Source organism: Protobothrops mucrosquamatus, unplaced genomic scaffold (assembly GCF_001527695.2).
Source record: "Protobothrops mucrosquamatus isolate PMUCROS unplaced genomic scaffold, P.Mucros_1.0 scaffold404, whole genome shotgun sequence".
Classification (NCBI taxonomy): Eukaryota; Metazoa; Chordata; class Lepidosauria; order Squamata; family Viperidae; genus Protobothrops; species Protobothrops mucrosquamatus.
Window position 1 is genome coordinate 56,201 of NW_015386735.1, and position 22,798 is coordinate 78,998.

The 22,798-nt window shown below is 39.2% G+C and overlaps 1 protein-coding gene across 1 annotated transcript in view; it reads right to left on the reverse strand.

The window, feature by feature from the left end:
* Nucleotides 1-22,798, reverse strand: part of ASAP2 (ArfGAP with SH3 domain, ankyrin repeat and PH domain 2) — a 91,186-nt gene that overhangs the window by 29,469 nt on the left and 38,919 nt on the right. The window contains exons 7-12 of the mRNA XM_015816154.1: nt 21,695-21,780; nt 17,689-17,764; nt 15,833-15,919; nt 11,740-11,843; nt 11,551-11,620; nt 4,030-4,117 (exon numbers count right to left, since the gene is read on the reverse strand). Of these exons, the coding sequence (XP_015671640.1) occupies nt 4,030-4,117; nt 11,551-11,620; nt 11,740-11,843; nt 15,833-15,919; nt 17,689-17,764; nt 21,695-21,780 (511 nt within the window). The remainder of the gene's footprint in view (nt 1-4,029; nt 4,118-11,550; nt 11,621-11,739; nt 11,844-15,832; nt 15,920-17,688; nt 17,765-21,694; nt 21,781-22,798) is intronic.

Sequence of the window (22,798 nt, forward strand, 5' to 3'; positions counted from 1 at the left end):
CCAAAAGTACTTACTGAAGTTCTGACATTGCCCCCACCCTCCAGTCATATGATTGCATTTTGGGTGCTTGGCAACTGGTCCACATTTACTGTCATTTGCACTGCCCCATGGTCACGTGACTGCAATTTTCAGTGGTTTCTGGTAAAAAATGCACACAGCGAACAATGGGTTCCATTAACAACTGCGGCATTCCTCAACAATCCCATGAAAAAGGTTGTAAAATCAGATCCAGCAATATGGTGAATCATTTTACAACCATCACAATTTACAACTGTAATTGCCAGGCTCAATTACCATCATAACTCGAGGACTATCTGTATTTTTTTTAAAAAAAAAAAAAAAGTTTCAGAACATGTAATGGTTAAGTACATAGTACTATTAGCACTCCTAAACAAATTATGTCTTTTCTGAGGAGCAGGCAGTTTTGGGGAAAGATACAGCTCCTTTGGCTTCCAGATAGGTGCTAGGTTTATACCCCCACATGCCCAAAAGCACTGCACAACTTTCATAATGAACATCTGTAATGAAGTTATAATGAATGTGGAAAAAGATGTTAGGCATAATCAAAAAAAGGGGGAGGGACATAGTTCCAATTCCAAAAGTAAACTCTTGATTTTCAGTTAATAAGATTCAGATGGGTAAGAAAATAAATTATGGCTAAAACCTTTTTTATGCACATTCATTGGAAGCAGACTGACTGCAAGGGCTTTACGTTTAACAATGCAATAAACAAAAACACTCAAGCAATAATCCTAAACAGCTGTAGGACCCACCCTGTTGACTAAATATTTCAGTGCAGAAAAAACAATATTAAAAAGAAAGAAAAGACAGTTACAGTCGTTCTCTTTACCTATCACGAAGCAGAATATAGCGAAAGAATAAAGCAATATATGAAGAAAAGATCACAGGATTGGAAGGATTACAGGAGTTATCTAATCCAACTCCCAGCGATGCAAAATCCACTACACAATTTTCAGTGACCATCCACCCTTTGTTTGAAGACCTTTAGCAAAGGCAAAACCACCACATCATGTGGCAGCATGTTCCACTGGATAACAGATCGAACAATTGGGAAGCTACTTCAGATGTCTAACCTGGAACTGCTTCCTTGGAGCTTTAGCCTATTGATTACATCCAATTCTGGACGCTAATTTCCTACGGCTAACCAACTAGACGTGGATAAACAATGTCAAATCTAGCTTCATTTGGGGAGCAACGAACAGCAACCAGAGTAAAAACATAAAAATACAGAAGCTGATGGAGTTGGCAGAGATGGCTAAATTAAACTGTTTTGATTAAAGAAACAAATATAAATACTTTTGTTTCTATATGGAGACCGCTTCTGGATTTTGTGCTTGAGGTGGGAAAAAAACGAAACTTTGATTTTGGGTTTTATTGATTAGATTGATTTGTTGTTATAGAAATGGCCAGTTTCTACTATTATGGAAAAGTAAAAAGTTGAGGTTCGATGTTAATGCTTCATTCTACTGCAACAGAGGAAGTCGAAGTCAATGCCTTTTCTTTTCTTTTTCCCTTCTCCCCCTCACTTTTCTTTCCCTTTTCCCTCCCCACTGTGTCCTACTCTTTGCTTTTGTATTTTTATATGTTATTCTATAATCTAATAAAATGTACAAACAGCAGAGTAAAAACACAAAAAAGAAACTAAGGCAAAACCTTTTGTTAAATGTGGTTCTTCTTGTTCTTATTATTGGGGAACTATGGAACAATTAAACAGCAGTTATAAAAAAAGAATATATAAAGAAAATCAATTCTAACTCATCGAAAGAATCTATATGCTCATAGTTTAAGTAGACAAAAATATGTTCTTCAAAAATGAATAAAATAGGTCAGGGATGGCGGACCTTTTAGAGACGGCCCCACCTGCCCCCGCTTCACCCCGTCCCAACCTACCCCAGCCCCGCCCGTCCACATGGCCACCCACTGCCTCCACAGATTGCCCAGGCGGCCCAGCAGCGCCATGGTGGTCATGCCCTCCATCCGTGCCCCACAGCATCATCTGCGCATGACAGGGCACGAGGGCGGAGTCTTGTCCCCGCTGCCCAGCTGCCATGTCCTTGGCTGCGCTACTCCGCGTGGGCTGTGCTCAGGGGCGACTCTCCTCTGAGGGGGGGCTGCTGGTGAGGAGGGGGCCACGGGGGGAGGTGGGGCTGGGGCGACGGCGCAAGTGCCCACAGAGAGAGCTCTGAGTGCCGCCTCTGGCACTCGTGCCATAGGTTCGCCACCACTGAAATAGGTCTTTCTCAACAAAATGATTCCATAATGTTTCTGATGTCCAAATTATATCTGCAGACTATTTACTGAATATCCACTTTGAGTGACCAAATAACTGTTTCTTTTCTGGCCAAAAAATATACCATCTAAAAGCACAGCATCAGCAGAGATAAAGCAGCACTAAATCAATCAAAATACAGATGAAAACTGCAAATAAGCACTGTTATGGATATGTGCCAGGATTTCATTGCCCATTTTTCTGTTTCCCTGTTCATCTCTCACAAGCAAATTTTATCTTTTCCTCCAAAGAAAATTTCAATAATAATTTAATTTCATATCTCAGTGTATCCTGGCAACAACCATTGTTTCCAAACTTATAATGAGGTCTTGAATTGGGCTTAGATTTGAACTATCCTTAATTATGGCTGTGTTATATTGAGACCATTCCAATTATGAATAAGCAAATAGTGAAGCAAAGATTCATGCACATAAAAGGAGAAGAATAAAAGAAAAGAATCAGCACATCTGTGACATGTACCTAGTCTTCAAAGTAATCTACATAGGTTCATGAACAAACCAACATCAACAAAGTATTCAGTAATTCAGAATTTCTTATAAGGGTTTTTAAAGTGTGTGATCATTATTTTCTTTTTTCTTTGAAAAATGTATTTTACTTTTCAATAACTAATCAAATTTTAACCCCCAAAAAAGTGTGTGGTCTATCAAGCAGCTTTAAAATATAATGAAGGTGATACCTAAAAAGCTTCAACGGAACAAAAAAATTCATTAATGCTAACCCCAAACTGTATTTTAATTCTAAAAAAACCTGAGGATTGTTATGAATACAATCGTGTGCGTGAATGTATATAGACAAAAATGTTGTTTAAATGTAATTATTTATAGCATCTTATTTTCACAAATCAGTAAAATCCAATGAACCATCAGAAAAATACCCTGTATGATCTCATCTCATTAATACCTTGCATAATGCATAATAGGGTGTCTGGGATACTGTTATTGTAGTATGTGGAACTATACAGTTACTAACAAAATATATTGGCTATTTACTGTGAAATTCAAAATAGACTCTCTTCTTCTTATGTCTTCTTACTTTTGACCACATTTTGCCTCTCTATTTCTGTGGTTTGCCCATTTGGTTCCCCACTGCTGCTCTTTGCTGCTAGGTAAAACATCCCCTTAAGCTGTAATGACCTTTCCATTTCCTTTACAAAAGTTGTGCTACACGGACAGATGACTCTTCTTCCACAGTAACCATGCTTACAACTGTTTTGTGATAAACAAGCAGCAAGAAATAGGCCGCTGATGATGAGAGCAAATGTTTACCCTCTGAAATCTGTTAATATGCTCTGTCATTTCCTGGTACAAAAGGAGAAATCCTATTCCCAAGGAAAAGCTACAATGGCAGTTATATATAATTTTATCATTTGCCTTTCAAATGTTAAAAATCTGCATTACGCTGCATGATGATTGAGATTTAATTCTGTAGCAACATCAGGAAAGCACAGTTGAAACCAATTTGAAAAAAGGTATAAAGTTGCACCTCACAGTTAGCGTAGCAATGATAACAGATAAAAGCAACAGACAGCTTCATTGACACACATATACAATTATATATGAAAAGACAAATGTTTATAGACAGCAAGCTGCAGGAAATATCTTCTAACTATATTTGGACCGAACATCGGAATCTCCCATTAATTCCTTTTCTGAGACAATATGGAAGTAAGTAGAACTAACTAAAATAAGAGTACCTACAAAACTGAACAACAAACCTACGTGATATGAGGTCAAAACATTTTTTCTCTTCTGGATTTGTTTTCACTTGGCAAGTTAACAGATTGAGCTTTGCAGGAGGTCGGTTTGCCTAATTAAAGAAAAAACAAAACAAAAAGGAAATCCCTTAGTAAAAGCATATAAAGAATAAAGACATTTTCTGTTACCATTGATTCTGAAAGGAAAAACCCTCCTGCAGTTAAGCCCATCAAAGTTGTGCTTGCAGAAATTAATGAAATATACAGATAGCCAGTGTTTTTGAATAATCTATCGTAAATTGAATTACTGTTTTTAGGATGAGTTTGGATCAACTTAAAATTTTACATTTTTTGGTGTGATTAAAAAAATAATCTTTCTACTCAAGTATTTTTCAAACGTAGCAAATTATTCTTCTAAGCAACTCATACCGATGTGATTTATATTTTTATGATAAAAAATGGGCAACTAATTACTTATGGGCAGTTTTCCTGCTGTAAAACCTGACTAATGGAATTTAACTTACTGTACAGAGGAAACATCTGGTTTGTATCTGGTAATAAAATTAATGGTAATCTGATAATAAAATTAATGGTGACCAATTAAAATAAAACATACTTTTATAAGAGACCTAATAGGACTGAAAAGAAATGCAAGACTTCCTTATGTTTAAATACCACACATTACAATTAACATTTAGTTCTTATATTAATAATAGCAGATCAACAGAATTCAAGACGAATTACTTTGGTAACTGACAGAACAAAATTACATATAAAGCTTAACCATTAAAACAAGACAGAGCAGTTACATAATATGCACAGCAAGAAAAAAATCCTGTTTTTATGGCAACCATAGACCTCAAGCAGACATTAGTGGCATTCATAATCAAAGATAAAGTATATTCTATTATTTAGAATATAGTTGTTATTGACGGGAAAAATGGGACAAAAATTATCTGGATGTATTATTTTCTCCTCCTGCTATATAAAGACCTCTTTGCATGCTACTGCAGGTAGGGGAGTGAATTTAGTTCCAATCTCTGCTCTAAAAAATGAATAGAAACCAGAAATCAAGTTGAAATGTGGCAACAGGAGACAAAACAGAACCAAGAAATACGATTTATTTATTTTAAAAGCCGATGAAGCAATTTTAGCATTGGTCAGTTTCCAGGGTTTTAAATTATGGGTATGATCTGAAGGGTCGTATTAAAACTGCAATCAATGGGCTTAGTGCTTTACAAACCTATTTCTAAATCAATGCAATGTTATGTTGGCACAGCAAACGGAAAAATAAGTGGACATTAAAAAAAAACCACAACCTTTTTTTTTGCATAGCTTTTGTTCCCTTTTTTTCTTCTTGAGAACACAATAACCCCCTTTCGGTCCCTTACTGCATAAGCCTATGTTTCCTGGAAATGATGTTCTAATCAGAAAACATCATTGACCTTAATCTTTAAAAAGATGGGATTTTTTTTTAATTGATGTAAAGAAGAAAAATAACCAGACCTATTTGTTTCCAAATTAGAAATGTTAGGAATGCATGTCACAGCTAGTAGAAACTTTATCCATTCCTTTTTCATTCTGAAAGGGAACATACCTTACTAGGAAATATATCAAAATACTCCCACTCATATTTAGTCAGATATCTATCTCTACAAGCAAACACAGCTGTTACTAGCTAACTTGGCATTTACTGAACAAACCAAAAATGGCTTGGGTTTGCACAATATGATCTGCCATAAAACACACCTACACCTCACTGGCTGTATTTTGTAGTATGCCAAGCCAGGTGAGCAGAGTATGGACTGCATGCATCCTCAAGGGTCATCACTGATGACACAAATTGCCCCTCACCTCTCACAACATACACTTCCCCTGCATCCACACCGTGCTTTCCCTGGGATTACAGTTTTTTCTGCTGCCTTTAATCTTTTTTTCCTACATTCCTACCAATCTTTTCTACCTGCTCCTTGCCTCCCCATCAGTTTTCCTGTCTGTGATGCCTCTCTGAATTTAGCCTTTTCTCTGCTTTCTCATTTGACTTTTCTGATGTTTCATTCTTCCAAATAGTGTCTTTCTACTTTTCCTCTCTAATCTCAATTTCCTTACTGTCTTCAATCTGTTCTATCAGCATCTCTCCCCCCCTCCAGTTTTTCTGCTTTTTCATTATCCTCACCACTATTTTCTTTCCCTCTGTCTCTCCCTAACCCTAACCCTTCCCTATCCAGTCTCTACTTTCTCCTTCTTCTTCTCTTTCCTTTGGTATCTACTGGAATACTTTTGCTGAGATAAATATAGAGGATCTTTTGGGGCCTAAGAAAAGTCACATTCGTCATAAAATAAAGATTTTATATCAGCTCACTTTGGATTCTGGATCCTTTCGAGTATGGCAGCCGTTAAAAACGATAGAAGCTGCCATCTCTCTTCGAGCTGAAATCTAATAAAATCATATCATGGCTTTGCATGATGTAGGAACTCACGGATAATGAGCATCTATCCTTTCCCCTGTAAAAGCAATTGGCCTGAATGTTGAAGTGAGTTTTATTCCAAATATGTCAGGTTAATTAATTCAAAATAGAAGCTGTTCCAGATGAGGAAGGGCCTATTCAGAAAATGTGTTTGAGGGCAGATTGAAAGCGACGGAGTGGATGGGTGAAATGAGATTAACGGGGCAGAAATGCTACCCTGCCCTATTTCCCCTCGTTCCAATCCAGCTGCTCCAAAACAACAACACAAAATCAGAGGAAGAAAAAAGAAGCCCTTTCTCCGAAAGAGAACATAACAATGGAAGGCACCAGGATCACTGAAAACCAAATATAAAAAATCAGAAAGAAAGGATATTGCACCAGATTGGTCCTTATGATCTAAACTTGAAGAACCCAAGGTCTAATTTGATCTAAGCCTCAGCCTCAGAACATCCACAGAAATAATAAACAGAGGAGCTCCCCACACAGAATATACTCATTGGAGTAAGATTAGAGTAGCTACAGCTGCACTGATATTAAAGCAAAACATACAAGTTATAACACAGCAGAGTATCTTTGGCACTACTCTATGTAAAATAATTGCTGCAAGTGCTTGGAAAGAGTGTTCGGTTGTAACTTGGTTCCTTAAAAGCACAAACCAGCTTTTAAAACTACTTCTTTGCTACATCTGACTAAGGCATGGTGTATTGTGAATATAATTTGGTGAATAAGGCACAATAGCTATTTACATATTATGTAAGAGTTCAAGCACTCTACCCAACATTGTTTAAAAGAGGTAAAAAGGGTGTTTCAAACATGTTAGATTTAAGGCATCCATTTTTGCTCTCCTAACCACCTTAATATACCGAAAGAAAGCCCATATTCTTGGCCACACCCACTCTGATGGCATACATTCCTCTGATAACAATTTTGCACATTTGCATACAAATTGAACCATTGTTTAGAAGCCACAGGGACCAGTTTAGGGCATGGGTAGAATCAGCCAGTATGAAAGAAAAGAATTCTCAACTGTAATTTCTTCTTTCTGTAAATTACTATTGCAAGATACTAGTAAAAAAATAAGGCATTTTAAAACTTCTAATACCCAGAGTAAAAGAAGGTGGGGAATTAAATTATAAAGTCAAGTATCAATTGATCATGTTGATTTGACTGATACCTATCCAAAAAGGAAAAGGAGTTATGACGAGTTATTGGAGAAAGAAAGCAGCAGCAGTATTGAAAACTGGAAATTGAATAGATATTTTTAATATTTCAGTTGATTTTAAAATGAATTGCAAATATAAAATTGATTGAATCATTCCCCACAAAATACATTATTATTATAAAATAATCATTTCATTATTTTAATTACTGTAATTAAAAGGGTACCTAAATGAGATCAGACACTTTCATGCTGACAAAATTAAGAAATATGACTGATACAGTTTTAATAACTAGTCTCCAAAAGATTCAGCCATAATTTTAACTTTCTTGGAGAATCAGTGATATAATCTATGGACAGAAAGTAAAGTACAGTAAGGTACTTTTCTTTACAAATTGAATGTTAAATATAATTAAATCTAAGAAAGCAAAACATACCCTACAATCATGTTATTACAGAAAAATATTCCAATTGAAACAGGAATCCTTTGAAACACAGATCTACTACACAGAAGCTGTGTAGGGCTATAATCCATATCATTTTATCTGGAAGCAAGACCCACTGCATTTAAAAAAAATTGCATTCTCATGAGATGCATATAGGAATGCTATGAATGATAAAAACTAGTTTAGTGTAGCAGCTTGGAAGAAAACAGAGGTTCACTTTTCAGATACATTTCCAAATAAGGGCTTACAGGTGTAGAAAGGAAGTACAGTGTTGTGTGCTTTTGCCTGGGACTGTCTTTCTAATTTTCTATTTAGCGCTATCTCTAATGCGGCTGTTCTGTCCATTTGAGCAATTTATGGCATTCTCCTCCAAAGCAGATGATTCTTAATTAAAGATTTCCTCCATGTCTTTGGCAATAGCAGAGAAGTGGTTGGCTGCTGACTTTTTCCAGGAGGTTTTTCAACTACTAAATCCAGTCCTCCTTAGCTTTTGGGGGATCAGCCAGGTGCTAGTACAGTACTTGCTGTGACACCTTAATTATAGTTTGACAATCTAATCCAGGGGTGTCAAACTCAATTTCATTGAGGGCTGCATCAGCATTGCGGTTGCCCTCGGGGGGCCGGGTGGGTGCGGCCTACTGAGTGGGTGTGGATGGAGTAGGTGTGGCCTACTGGGTGGGCGTGGCCAGCTCTACATCATTCACGTCAAGGGTGCCGGTGGGGGCCTGGGCAGGAGTGGGACAGATCTGAGGGTCTCTGGCAGAAAGGGGTGGGATCAGGGCAGAGCCCATCAAGCCGGATATGTGAAGTAGGCAAGGGCCATTTGCTGGCCACTTCCAGGCGATGGTGTATTTCTTCATTCCTCATAAAGGGTGACACCTCCCCAGCGTGCACCCAGGGGGCGGGACCAATGTGGCAGGGGCTGGTTCCTCGCTGTTTCCAGACGGCCTTGTGGAGCTAAGACTGAATGCATTTCAGCATAGATGGCCACCATAAAATTGTACATTGGCTCCCGGCCGGCCTGGGCCAGGGCCAAGGCAGCGGGGGCCGTTCCCTTACTGTTTCCAGGATGGCTTTGCAGGCCACATGAAACCACTTCGCGGGCCGCATCTGGCCCCCGGGCCTTGTGTTTGACATGTCTGATCTAATCTGTTATGCTACACACCAAACAGGATGAGGAGGGAGAAGCCAAACATGAAAAAAGAGGTGAATGTTCAAATTTCCATATGTTCATAATCCTTCAAAAATGAATTACCTCAGTAATACACATGAACGGAAAAGAAAGCTATTTGAAAAGAAAATGATCAAACGGGTTTACTATTCCTCTAATTTTGAAAACTAAGAAGGAACATGCAGCACAAAGTGAAATGCTATTTCATTACAGTACAGGGAGTCCTTGGTTGACAACGGAACAGAATTTCTATCATTAAAAGGGATATGGTCATCAAGAGTAACACCATGTGATCCCTTCAGTTCATGACAGCAATCCTGACAGTCCCTGTTGCCATCCTTAAGCAAGGCTCATGGGTCATTAAGCAAGAGCCTCCTCGTGACTTTCTGCCGGCTTCCAATAAGTCAAGTCAGTGGGGAAGCAGGCTGGATGTTACAAGCCCCAGATAGCTTGCAAACAGGCCGGCAGGCAAGTAAGTGGCTGCCAGGTGGGAAAAAAGCATGTGATGGTGTATAAGTGGCTAGTGCAGTGGTTCTCAACCTGTGGGTCGGGACCCCATTTGGGGTCGATCGACCATTTCACGGGGGTCACCAAGCAAGGCTGTCCGCCATTTTTTTTGTCCATTTTTTCCCCTTTTCCGGCGGGTGCCTTACCTCCCTTGGGCTGGGCCAGCTGGTGGTCGGCCTCCTCCGTCTCTGCCACTTGCCAGCTATGCCTTGGCCGGCGCAGGGGGCGGAACCACACATGTGCGGCGCTCCCGGACAGGGAAAGTCCTCGACTTACGACCGGTTTAGTCCTCGACTTACGACCGGTTTAGTCCTCGACTTACGATTGGTTGGGGTCGCGACATTAAAAAGGTTGAGAACCACTGGGCTAGTGTGAGGAGAGACTCACACAGAGAGACTTAGAGTGGCTGAAGCCAACGGGGGGGGGGGGGAGAACCTGAGAGGTTGCATGAGGCGTCACTGCAACACAGCACAGCACAAGTGCATCAAGGCTTGGGGCAGTTGTTCTCAATTGTATTATTACTATTCATTTTAATCAATTGTAAGTTCTCCTTAGATAATTTTATTTAAATTATTTTTTTACAATTATAAAGTGTACTATATATTCTATTATTGGGTGCATGCAGTAGCCTTACTATTACGAATTCATTCCTTTTTTATAAAATGAGCATAGAATGTCTCGCACATATGCACACATTGTGAAAATGTTTGCTATCAGGGGAGGCCCTTTGCATAGATGTTGATTTCCCCACAAGGTTAAACCTTGCAAAATCATTGTAGAACCAAATCTGCAAAAAGTTACACATATAAAGAATTCAGTGCAGATGTTCACAGCAAATGCATAGCTGGGCCTTCTAAAATGACATCATTACTGCTTGTATGAATTCAACACTTTTTGCAAAACTACTATTATCAGTTCTTCTAATATGTTTCTGAGGAAGAAGAAATTGGAACAGAAATATGCTACTTTGAATGAAACCTTATCAATATAGTTTATCATAACATTGCATTTCTGTTTGTATACAATCTGTATTCGCAATCAACAGTTCAGTTATTTATGTCTTATATTAGGCAAAGTAACTGTCAGCATACCGTAATAACAAATAGACTTTGCTTTCAGAAACCTCTGATCATGATCTCCTTAGCATCATAACAGGTGTACAGAAAGAACTAAGCATACCTTTTTTTTTTTTTTACAATTGTTAAATAAGTAAATACAAACTCCCAAATGAAAAAGTCCATCAGCTATGAAATCAGATATTGGGGAATTATATATTTTTTCTAACAATGCTATTCAGTCGATTGCCTTTCTGGAAATAAAGGAACCAGGACCTAAATAAATAGCTCTTGTTCTTAATCAAATAAAGCACCTTCATTTCCTCACCCTGACTTTCTGATACCATAATAATAATATTCCATCTTTCCTATGATCATGTTTGAAAGATTGTTCAGCAGATTTCTCTTTAATCCCTGGTGCTGGATATGTACAATACACATGAATTAATGATTTAAAAAATGAAAGTCAAAAAGCATCGAAGATATTTTTATTCATCTGTACAGAATTAAGACTTCATTTTTTTGTACCCACATAGGGCATGCAATATTTTTAGAATTCCTCATCAAGCATCGTAGGAAAACATGACCAAATTCTGTATCAATGGTATTGAATTATTTAATCATCTGTTCTGGAAAGAATCTAGGAAATATTAGGCATATAAAAATAATTGCAGATTAATGTGGATTTTTTTACATAAGCCATCATCTTTATACATATAATACTATAAACAAATACTTACTGTACCATGGGAAATAGTTAGGAAGCCATTTTTAACAATGCACTTTCTCTTCTGCCACACCTTCCTGATTCTGTTTTATTAAAAAAATAAAAGAGACATAGAGATCTTCATTATAAATTAATTTGAGCTGCTGAAGAAATCCCAAATTTTATTTTTAAATTCAAAATGCTGCAGCATTATTGTACATACCCATCACTTTTCTTATAAAGGCTGCCATCTCTTTCAGTGCCATGCTCCTTATTTCCCTGAGGTTGGTGTAAACTATACGTTGTACTTTGACGGAGTTGAGAATCCTATAAAAGGAATAGTGGCTAGAGATTATTGTGGCTTGGGTAATTATTTTTATTTATTAAATATGCTTGCCACCCATCTTGCCACAAGGTTAATCCAATCATTTCGGAATAATTTTTTCCTAATCTCATTATTCATATTTGAAGAAATATGAATTGCTAAGTTTACTAAGTATATATCATGAACTATTCAAGTACCAGACAATATCAACATCACTTAAATACACCTAGGCCCGTGGTGGCGAACCTATGGCACGTGTGCCACAGGTGGCACGCAGAGCTCTCTCTGTGGGCACATGCACCGTCGCCCCAGTCCTGGGCCTTCAGCTCAGTTTTATAAAACCTTTTCGCTTTAGACCTCCGCCGCCGTATGCACACAAAAAAAAGGTTCAATCAATCAATTTCAACTTCTCGTGGGAAAAAAAAAGATCTCGCAAAGTTGGAATTGATTGATTGAACTTTTTAGTCCCACCCAGTCTGCCGTTACCACCGCAGCCACGCCCACCCAATGGGCCACGCCCACCCGGCACCCAACCATACATAAGTGGTTTTGGGTTGCAGTTTGGGCACTCGGTCTCTAAAAGGTTCGCCATCACTGACCTAGGCTGTAAATGTGGTAGGGAGACAATCCCCCAGATTTGAAAATTCATCGTATTTGCAATGCTAAAGACTCTTTTACCCCATATCCAGGCCCTCGCAGCCTCCAATCACTGGGACAGGGCATCCATAGCATCATTCAGGCGACTTGGAGCGGTGATATAAAGCTGACTATCATCAACATATTTGTGATGCCATACCCCAAACCATTAGGATAACCTTACCCAGGGCTTTTTTTTCTCATAGAAAGCCCAGAACGGAGTTCCCGCACCTTTTTTGGATGGAACCTTGTAAGGTAGGCAAGGCGGGTTGTATGACGTGTGTGAGTTCCGGCATTTTTATTTTTTTTTTACAAAAAAAGCACTGACCTTACCCAGTGGCCTCATAAACAGCAAGGGAGAAAGGACCGAGCTATGCAGCCCAGCACAAAGTAAGGGGTTCCAACCGGACCTCTCCTGTCCTATCAACACTAACTAGAACAGCGGTTCTCAACCTATGGGTCGCGACCCCATTTGGGATCGATCGACCATTTCACGGGGGTCGCCAAGCAAGGCTGTCCGCCATTTTTCCCCCCTTTTCCGGCGGGTGCCTTACTGGGCCAGCTGGTGGTCGGCCTGCTGTCTCTGCCGCTTGCCAGCTACGCCTCGGCCGGCGCAGGGGACGGAACCACGCATGCGTGGCGCTCCCGGGCAGGGAAAGTCCTCGACTTACGACCGGTTGGGTAGTCCTCGACTTACGACCGGTTTAGTCCTCGACTTACGACCGGTTTAGTCCTCGACTTACGACCGGTTGGGGGTCGCGGCATTAAAAAGGTTGAGAACTACTGAACTAGAACTAGCTCCAGAGGGAGGAAGAGAGCCAATACAACACTGTACTGCCCATCCCCAACTCTCAAACCCAGTCCAAAAATGTACAATGGTCAATGGTATTGAAATCTGCTACGGTGTCAGAAGAGCAAGGAGGCACATACGATCCCATCCTCTTCCCACCAAAGATCATCTAAGAGTGCGACCAATGCCATCTCTATCCCTTTTCCTGATCTGAACCCCAACTGAAAGGAGTCAGATACTTCCCAAGCTACCTTAGACCCCAACCCCAGAAAAAGTAAATTGAAGTCCCCAAGACCGTAAACCTGGGGAACTCCACCACCAACCTGGCCACGGATTCAGGGAGGTTCCTATGTAACAGGGGGGCTGGTACAGTTGCAACATTCCCTACTGATTCCTACAGCCAAACTTAACAAATAAGGTCTTGCACCCAGTAATCTGTGGAGGGCAGTACCCCAAGAGGCCTCCCAAGAATCTAAAATGACCATCAATATTTGATTCCATGTAGCCTCCCATGCTGGCCTTCCAGTTACGGGCAACCATCAATATTCCATGCTATTATGCAGGCTCAGTCCTCAGTGTTTGTTTGTTTTTTTGTCTTTGGGTGGTATTTCTGAAATTCTGCTAATATAATATGAATATGATTTATGTTATTTTGGCTACAGAAGGACTAGTATAAAAAGAACTGAGACCACTAGTAATAGCACGTATAAACGTTCGACCTGTGTCCAACTGATCTGTGTTAAACAATTAAATATATAATCTCACAAAATGCCAAATGGAAGAAATTATTGACATGCTGGTCTCTTAAGAAAAAACAAACCAGTTTCTTGACAATACGTTACAATCATGCAGAGTATTTTTTTATTAAAAAAATGTTTTTAAAGGACTTACTCTCCTAGACTTCGGTCACAAAAGGCAAATGCATTTTAGGAAGAAAAGTAGATCAGTTGCAATGCAAAAAAACACACGTAGTAGACAGCATAGCAGAAGACTACAGTAACAGGCAATTGTATACATACAGCTTTAAAAGCATACTTCCCTTTATTTGCTCAGGTTTCAAAGTTGTGTATGCCAAACTACCACTAAACAGATACTGCTGAACAGGTAGTCCTCAACTTGCAAACATTTGTTTAGTAATGGTTCAAAGCTACAACAGCATTGAAAAAAGTGACTTACTCTCACTTAGAATTATCGAAGCAGCCCCATAGTCCCCTGATCAAAATCTGGACACTTAGCAACCAGCATGTATATTTATGGTGGCTGTAGTGTCCTGGGGACATGTGATTGCCATCTGCCTCCTTCCGAACTGTCTTTCAGCAAGCAAAGTCAATGGGGGAAGCCAGATCCACTTAACTATTGCAGTGATTTGCTTAAGAAGTGTGGTTAAAATAAAAGTTGTAAAATCGGTCACAACTTACTTAATAACCATTTGGTCCCAACTGGTTGTAAGTCAAGGACTACCTCTACTAAAATCTTTACATAGTTTACAAGTTTTAGCATACATGGGTGAGCATGTGGTGAATAGCACTCAGAAGGAGCAGATAATAATGTACTAACAGCTAATTATTTTGTTTCCTACTCATAAAGTCCAGGTGATTCATCCCAATCTGAAAAGGCTAGAAGCCTTCGGGGGAGTCTTCCAACTAAAACTATAATCCAAAGAAGTAACCCAAACTTTCAGGGGTATTAATGTAAAATCAGCTAGAGTGTCTATGAAGTTTTTAATGCATTTATAATTCTAATAGTCCCACTATTTTCCCCCTCTGATTCAGTAATACTGCCTCAAGCTAGACACAGTAATTATTTTCAACAGAGCAACATGTTGAAAATTTTGACAGAGAGAAGGGAACTTGTCTGGAGACTGTTGTGGTGAAGGTTGCAGAGGGACTACCCATGGACACTAATGTAGGGCCTTGTATCTAATAGATAAGGTAGAATGTGCAGCCTTTTTCAGGCTGAGGTGACTTAGCTTCTGAGTAGAATGCCAGGACCTGAACTTCACCAAATGACTGGGATGAGTATTAAGTGGGTGAGGCCAGGACAAAAATTACATGTATTAGAATTTCTAATTTAATTAGCCAGTTAATATGATTACTCACCATATACTTAATAATTTCCCATTGCCTTCACATATATAAAAATTATAGTTCTAAGATAAATTCTGGGAGGAGTCTGGGAGCTAAAGATTATATACAAAAACATGTCTAAGAATCCAGTGACATCTTTGCAGAAAAAGGCGGAGAGATTTGACACTTTCAGTGAAACCCTTTTGTCTTTGTTTGTTTACATGAACTTCGGGAGCAGTGCCTACAGAACAATATACTGAAGTTTCCCAGGAAAAAAATTTTTTTTTTAAATCTTGCAATTTGTATGACAGTGTCCCAGTTAAAAACAAGTCAGAAAGGCTTTGGGCACAAAAGGAATAAGCCATGCAGAAATTTTCTAAGAAATCTGAGCAAAATCATGTGGAATCTAATGCAAAATGTATTAATGTCACACAATCAATAAATCAGTAAATGCTTCCGTTAAACCTGAAAAGCACATTGTATCGGTTTATATGCTCACCTCCTTCTGATCAACCTGAAGTGCAGATTTTAAAATATCCCTAAGTTGAATTAATTGCTTTCTTTCTTCATCCTGCACTTGCTTTATCTGGAGTGGAGACATAACAGTTCAAAATAAAATTGTCAATGCACATTTTGTATGGGTGTAGGGAAAACGCTTCTTGCCTTTAGAGAACAGAACAACTCAGAGACCAGGAACATACTCGCATCAGTAGTTGCTGTGAAGGCTTCACTACAAAATCAGCATAGTTCTCAGCATCTGTTGCTAAGAAACACAATGGGGCCAGGATTCTAATATTCTCATGTCTCGACTGTAGGCTGCTTCAAAGAATCTTATTAGACATCATGAAAAATAATGTTGGACTAGGCACTTTTTCAGTCTGAGGCGGCAATTCCATCTCCCTTTTCCTGTCAGCAGTAATTCAGATTAACATTAATTTTACCTATTATATTGTCCTAAAAATATATATTTATGTGACCACTAAGAGTTCATACAACTTGATGGCACGTAGTCAGCCAATCAGTTATCACAATTAGGTTCTTCCTTATCAATGTTTGATTAAAAAAAACCCCAAGGCTAATAAGTATATGCTGAGGGGTTACAACAAGAGGACAAAATTCTGACTCTGTGGTCTGGGCTTTATCCCTATTATTGTTGTCATTATTAGTATTTAATCATTAATCAATATTTTAGTTGGATTAGAAAGATACTAGTATAAAAGACCTAGGTCCTTTCAGCATGATTAGATTTGAACAACTTCTAGAAGTTCAGCTAACACAGAACAGACTACTCTTCTGCACATCAACACCGCTAACCTCTGGCAGACCATTACTAATCTCATCCCCAGACATTTATGACTCAGAAATGTGTTTTCAAAATCATTTAAAGGTTTGGAGTTTTCTTAACACTTTTGTCCTCCCAGGGCATGGTCTTCTTTATCTTTACATCCATATGGAAGAACGCTAAACACATTCCTTGGTAATTAATAAAACAATCGACATTAACCAAACCCAAAAGACAATAAAAAAAACACTAAACTGTGTACAACAAGGTTAATTTTTTAAAATATCTAGAAGGGGATATATTCCTGAGGCAGCTTTTACCTTATAAATGACTGAAGAAATAAGCATATCTTCAGTTGTCTGGATTAGAATAATTCAGTACAGTGTTTCCCCATCTTATCAACTGAAAGATGCGTGGACTTCAACTCCCAGAATTCCCCAGCCAGCATGCATCTAAAAGTTGCTGAGGGTGAGAAAACACTGGCTTAGAGGACCAGATGCACCTCTCTCAGGAAAGAGCTCTGCCATCTTCTATGCTGCCACTGAGGTCCTATTCCTGGCCACCACACTGCAAGGGAATCCCATCAACAAGGCCTCCCCATGTGATCTCAGTTCACAGGTGGGGTACTATTGGGAAAGGTGATCTTTTAAGCACTTGGGTTCAGTTCATCTGTCCCTTCCTATAGTACCATGGCCATCCAATAACACCAAACTGCATGATTTACAGGAAAGGTAGGCAGGCAGACTACCATCACGTATCTGTTGATCTTTCACTTAATATGAAGACCAAGAGAAGAGGCAAATTTAAGAAAATCTAGACATTCTGCTTCCCCCCTTTTTAACCTTTTCAGTTCAGAAAATTTAAAAGCTGGTTTTCCCCCCACCAGTATATAGCCCCTTGTAAATGATTTACTTTCTTGTTTCTAAACTTTAAATAAACACAGCTATCGTTTTTTGTTGGTTTGTTTTCAAATTTACAATTTTGTGTTTTATGAATTGTTTGAGTTCCTTCAGGAAGTCCAATTCAGAAGTTGAGAAAAAGTCCAAAAATACGATTAACGTTCAACTACTTACAGTGTGAAGATCTGTGGAGAGCTTTTCTATTGAGGGTTTGAGGCTTTCAACCGCTTTCAGGCCATCCTGAAAGAAGCTGTGAAAGAAAAACAAGTTTTTCAAAAGGAACTACAAAAGTTAATGTAAGGCTTCCAGAGCTTCGTAAAAGACATAAAATATTTGCTAATTCAAAGTATTAGCTTTGCTTAATACACATTTATGCATTTTATGATGCTCAAGGGGTCCACTACTGAAATTAGAAAATCTGTGAAAAGCCTTCAGCATATATACATACAATACTTTCTGAAGTAAGAAATCTTTTAAAGGCATAAGATAGGCAAGAGTCAGAAATCCCAGGATAAAAGCAATGGCTGAGTTCACACAAAACAATGAGTTTTAATCCTGGTTTGCTGAAAAGGAAAGTACTTTGGGATTTTTAATGGTAAGTAATATATAAATGTTTTAAATAAACACATATATTAGAAATAGTCCACAATGGATCAGTTTATGCATCATACCAAGTCACAGACTAGGAATTGTATCACTGGAAGGCAGCTTTCTTTTCTCCCCATTTCTTTCTTTGGGTCTGAGTGGGATTTAATCAACCTTATTTATGTCCAGGATACACTTACTGCCGATATCTAAGTTTGGAGGCAGAGCTATACTCAGTCTCCGTTGAGGTGCAGTTTGCACTGCTAAGGTACTATCCAAAATTAGAATGCCTTCAAGGTAAATTGTGTTACTTGCATTATTGGCAGGGAAAAAAGATATCAAACTTTTACCTCACATTCTCTAACTATACAGGTAGTCCTCGACTTAACAACAGTTCATTTAGTGACTGTTCAAAATTACAACGGCACTGAAGAAAGCGACTTAACGACCGTTTTTCACGCTTGCAACCACTGCAGCATTCCTCACGGTCACGTGATCAAAATTCGGATATTTGGCAACATATTTATGATGGGTGCAGTGGCTCCAGGGTCATGTTATCAACCTTTTGCAAACGTCTGACAAGCAAAGTCAACAGGGAAGAAAAATTCACTTAACAACCCTGTTACTAACTTAACAGCTGCAGTGATTCACTTAACAGCTGTGGCAAAAAAAAAAGTTGTAAAATGGGGCAAAATTCACTTAACAAACGTCTCGCTTAGCCACAGAAATTTTGAGCTCAATTGCGGTCCTAAGTCAAGGACTACCTGTACTCCCTGCTTCCCATGAAAGAACTTAAAATTTTCGACCAGAAAAAAACTGTGGAGATCGACTCTTCAAAAGGGATACCGGTAGAGACACTGTTGTAGCAGTCATCAAAGTATTCATTCAAACACCCCTAAGATATAAGAAACAAAGAAGCCTCTTCCAGTATCTGATTAGCACTATCTGTGCGTCACTCAGGAAAGGTTTTACATCCATTAACTCAACAGATTATGCCTTCAGCATATCTTGAAAGAGAAGGACGTTCTACAAATACTTCACTGAGCAATGCTATTGTCCCTGTGTCACCTGCCAAGAGGAGGACATCATTCACCATATCCTCTACTGCCCTCTCTATCAGATCGGAGGAAAAATATTGATGATAGAGAAACTTAAAGGATCAAATGCAAAAGGACTGGATTATCTCTTGCAGATGCAATTTCTGTTTGTTAGCAGTCGGGTCTTTATTTCTGCTACACTCTTTCGAGGTCAGAAACAAATGTATACGATCAAAATTACAGCACTGGGTAGCTAGTGTTAATTTCCTTGTATGTTGCACATTGGTTTATGCAGGCGGCGTCTGTTTTTATTACTATTTGTTTTTTCATGCCACGCTACATTTTTATGACCTGCAATTACAACAATAAACTGATACTTGTTCATTCCAACCGTCAAGGCTTGTTTAATTTTAATGGTATTACCTAAAGTTGACAGTCAGCAGAATATTCTGGAAAGCAATATTACTATCATTTCTGCTGTGACTATGATTTACAAAGCTCAGTGGCTGGATTCACATGCTACATTAAAATAAACACAATACAAATGGGTTTTGTTCAATAAACCATGGCTAGACAAACCATACTTCCACATTTCCCATCTGTAATCTTCTATGAGATGTTACAGGTAGTGCTCACTTAATGATCATCCATTCAGCAACTCTTCAAAGTTATGACAGCACCGATCATACGATACTTACACCTGGTCCTCAAAAGGACAGCCACCGCAATGCCCATGCAGTTGCATAATCAAAATTGCCCTGCACCCCACCACCCCTGCTGTCCTGCACCCCACCGCCCTGCACTCTGCACCCATCTCCCCTGTCCTGTACTCCACCATCCTGCCACCGCATGCCCTGGGCTCCCCACGCCCTGCGACCCTCATGTTCTTTCTCCAACTGCTGATGAGGGGCACCTGGCCCGGCCCTGCGCAAGGCAGCTGCTGGCCGCACAAGGCTGGGCTTCCAGCAGGGGCAGCAGAGCACAGGGCAGGAGAAGTGCAGGTGGGGGCACAGGGTGGGAAGGGCGGTGGAGCACAGAACAGGAGGAGGGGTGGCAGAGCGCAGGGCAAATGGCGTGCAGGGCAGCCAAACAGGCACAGCTGGGGAGAGATGGTGGGTGGGTGGGTGGGTAGAGCTGAAGCGGTGGCAAACATAGCAGGGCAGGAGAAGCATGAGATTCTTGCCTAACAACAGGACAATTCTGGCTTAAGCATCGCAAACAGAACTACCAAAACTGACATCGCAAAAGGAGCAGTCATGTGATGTTAATAACATCGCTTAGCAACAGAAACTCCAGTTCAAATTGTGGTCATTAAGTGAGAACTTCCTATATTCTTAACAATCTCTGGAGAGGAGAGTTTAAAAGGAGAAAGGGTACTAGACTCCTGATTGTTTAAGCATCTGATATTTTGAGATTAACATTATTAAAATCTCCCAGCCTGAGTAAGCAACATGATGTCCACACACACACGCCTCCTTTGGTTTCTGACCAGTTTCTCTGCCCTTCTTAAAAATTCTCTGTCTTAAAAGAATAAAAGCCTTTAGCACCAGTCTCTAGCATCAGAATTATCTACAGCAATATTTATGGATCCCACAATTTCCATGGATTGGCAGAGATAATTTCTGACAGCAAGTTTGCCCTTCTGATAGATGAGCATTTTCGCACTGGCTCTGACAAATATTTTGTAAGAGTATCTAGTACAGGTTGTCAAAATCCCAATTTTTCCCTGCTCTGAAAAAGTATTCTACAATATTATGGAATGCATATTCCAAAGTATTAATCTGTATAGAAATTGCCAATGTTAAATTCTCACTCATGCAAGCAGATTAAACTATGTGTTTTGAATTACTATGGCCCCAGTGAACTAATTTCCTTCTTTGAAACAACACTGACTTAGCCCTATTTTTAACAAGAAAATTGTTTTTTGCTATAATGCCCAGATGGGATGATGAAAATCAGAATTCTGCAGTTTCTCCTTGCTTACTTTAGCCAAGTGAATGAGGTTCCAATCCCTCTCCCAGTTAGTAATCTGACAAATTCTATAACTTATGGTATAGACTTGCTCTATAAAACATGAAATATTTTGAGCTTAAAATGCACTGTGGACTCTTTGGAGCTTAGAACATTTTAGAGTGCCCAGAACACTTCTAGCAAAGTTGGAACAACTTATCTTAAATGTGAAGAACCTGTTTTGAATTAAGGAATATTTCCTGCTTGAACTATTTCAAACTTTGAAAGTTTTGGCACTCTCCTAATAGCAGCCTGCTTCACTTTTTTTAATGACAAGATTTATGTCTAAGTAGCCACATGGAAATTAAGGATGAAATATTAGTATATGCCATAATATTATCTCTGTCTATACCTCATTTAATTGGAAATAATAAATCCTTAAGACAACAATCAACCCTTTAAATCTCTGTGCTTGATAGAATACCTGTGAAAGATGAATAGTTGAGGTGTACAGATTTTTTTTTACATATCAGTGATGCAATCTGCCATACAAACTAATAAGAACACTGTTTTCAGACAGCACATTGTTATCATGATGAAAAACATACTTGCACTGCGCGTGGAAATACTTGATTAGATTTTGAAGCAAGTCAACTCCTTTCTTAATCTTGATTTCATTGACTTTCAGGAGATACTGTTGATAAAGCAGAGGGGAAAAATATTTACTGTTTTTGGAATTAGAGTAGTGTACAAGTGATATTCAAGTTTTTTAAATCATTTCAAATAGCATAGGCACTGTAGAGTACATGCTGCCTGAGAAGGTTGTCTTAGTTATTAAGCTTAGTAAATAAACTTAAGGTAAATAATAATTTAATCATGATTTAATTATTAATGATGTGTTAATTAAATAAAGGAACCTATGGGCACTCAATTTGTATAAGATTCTCAAGTAAACTATTTTAATCCATTATTTTCATCCCACAGCCCCACATACATAAACATATTGCTTGTAACTATTTAATAGAAGACACTGTTAGTCGCTTTCCTTAAATAATAAAAAAATGAATAATAAAAAAGTGTCCAAATTTCAAATATATTTTCTATATGTGTCATGCCTCCATTGGAGCCTGAATCTGCTGAGGAAAATGAGCTGGAACTGGAGCCTATGGAGGTCGCGGGAGAGGTGTCTGTGGCTTCAGAGGGATGTGGGGAAGAGCAGGCCGAGGCAGGCCAGGGCCTTTCAGGATTGGGACAGGATGAACATGAGACAGAGCTCAGGCGATGAGCAAGGGCCACCCCCTCCTGATCCTAGAGCACAGAGAGTGGAGAGGAGGAGGGAACAACACAGGCAGGCTCAACTACTCTGAAGGAGAGCACCCCGCCCCTCTCCACACCTGGAGACTCAGACTTAAGGAAGCGCTGTAGGGAGAGGCATTTGTCAGGAACAAACGCTGATTTCTTGGAGTTCTGTGTGCTGTTGCTGATCTTGGAAACAACTCTCTGATCTCTTGTTGTGATTTCTGCTTGGAAACCCTGAAACTCTGACCACTGGACTGGCTGACAAATTTGATTTGGTGTTCAAAGACCTCGGATTGTATTTTGGCTTCTCTTCTGAAACTGCTCAGGCAAGCTTGTATTTCCACAGATTCCTTAGATTTTGGATGTATGTTTCATTCCTTGTTAACTACGTGGCCTTGAGTAAATTACTCTTC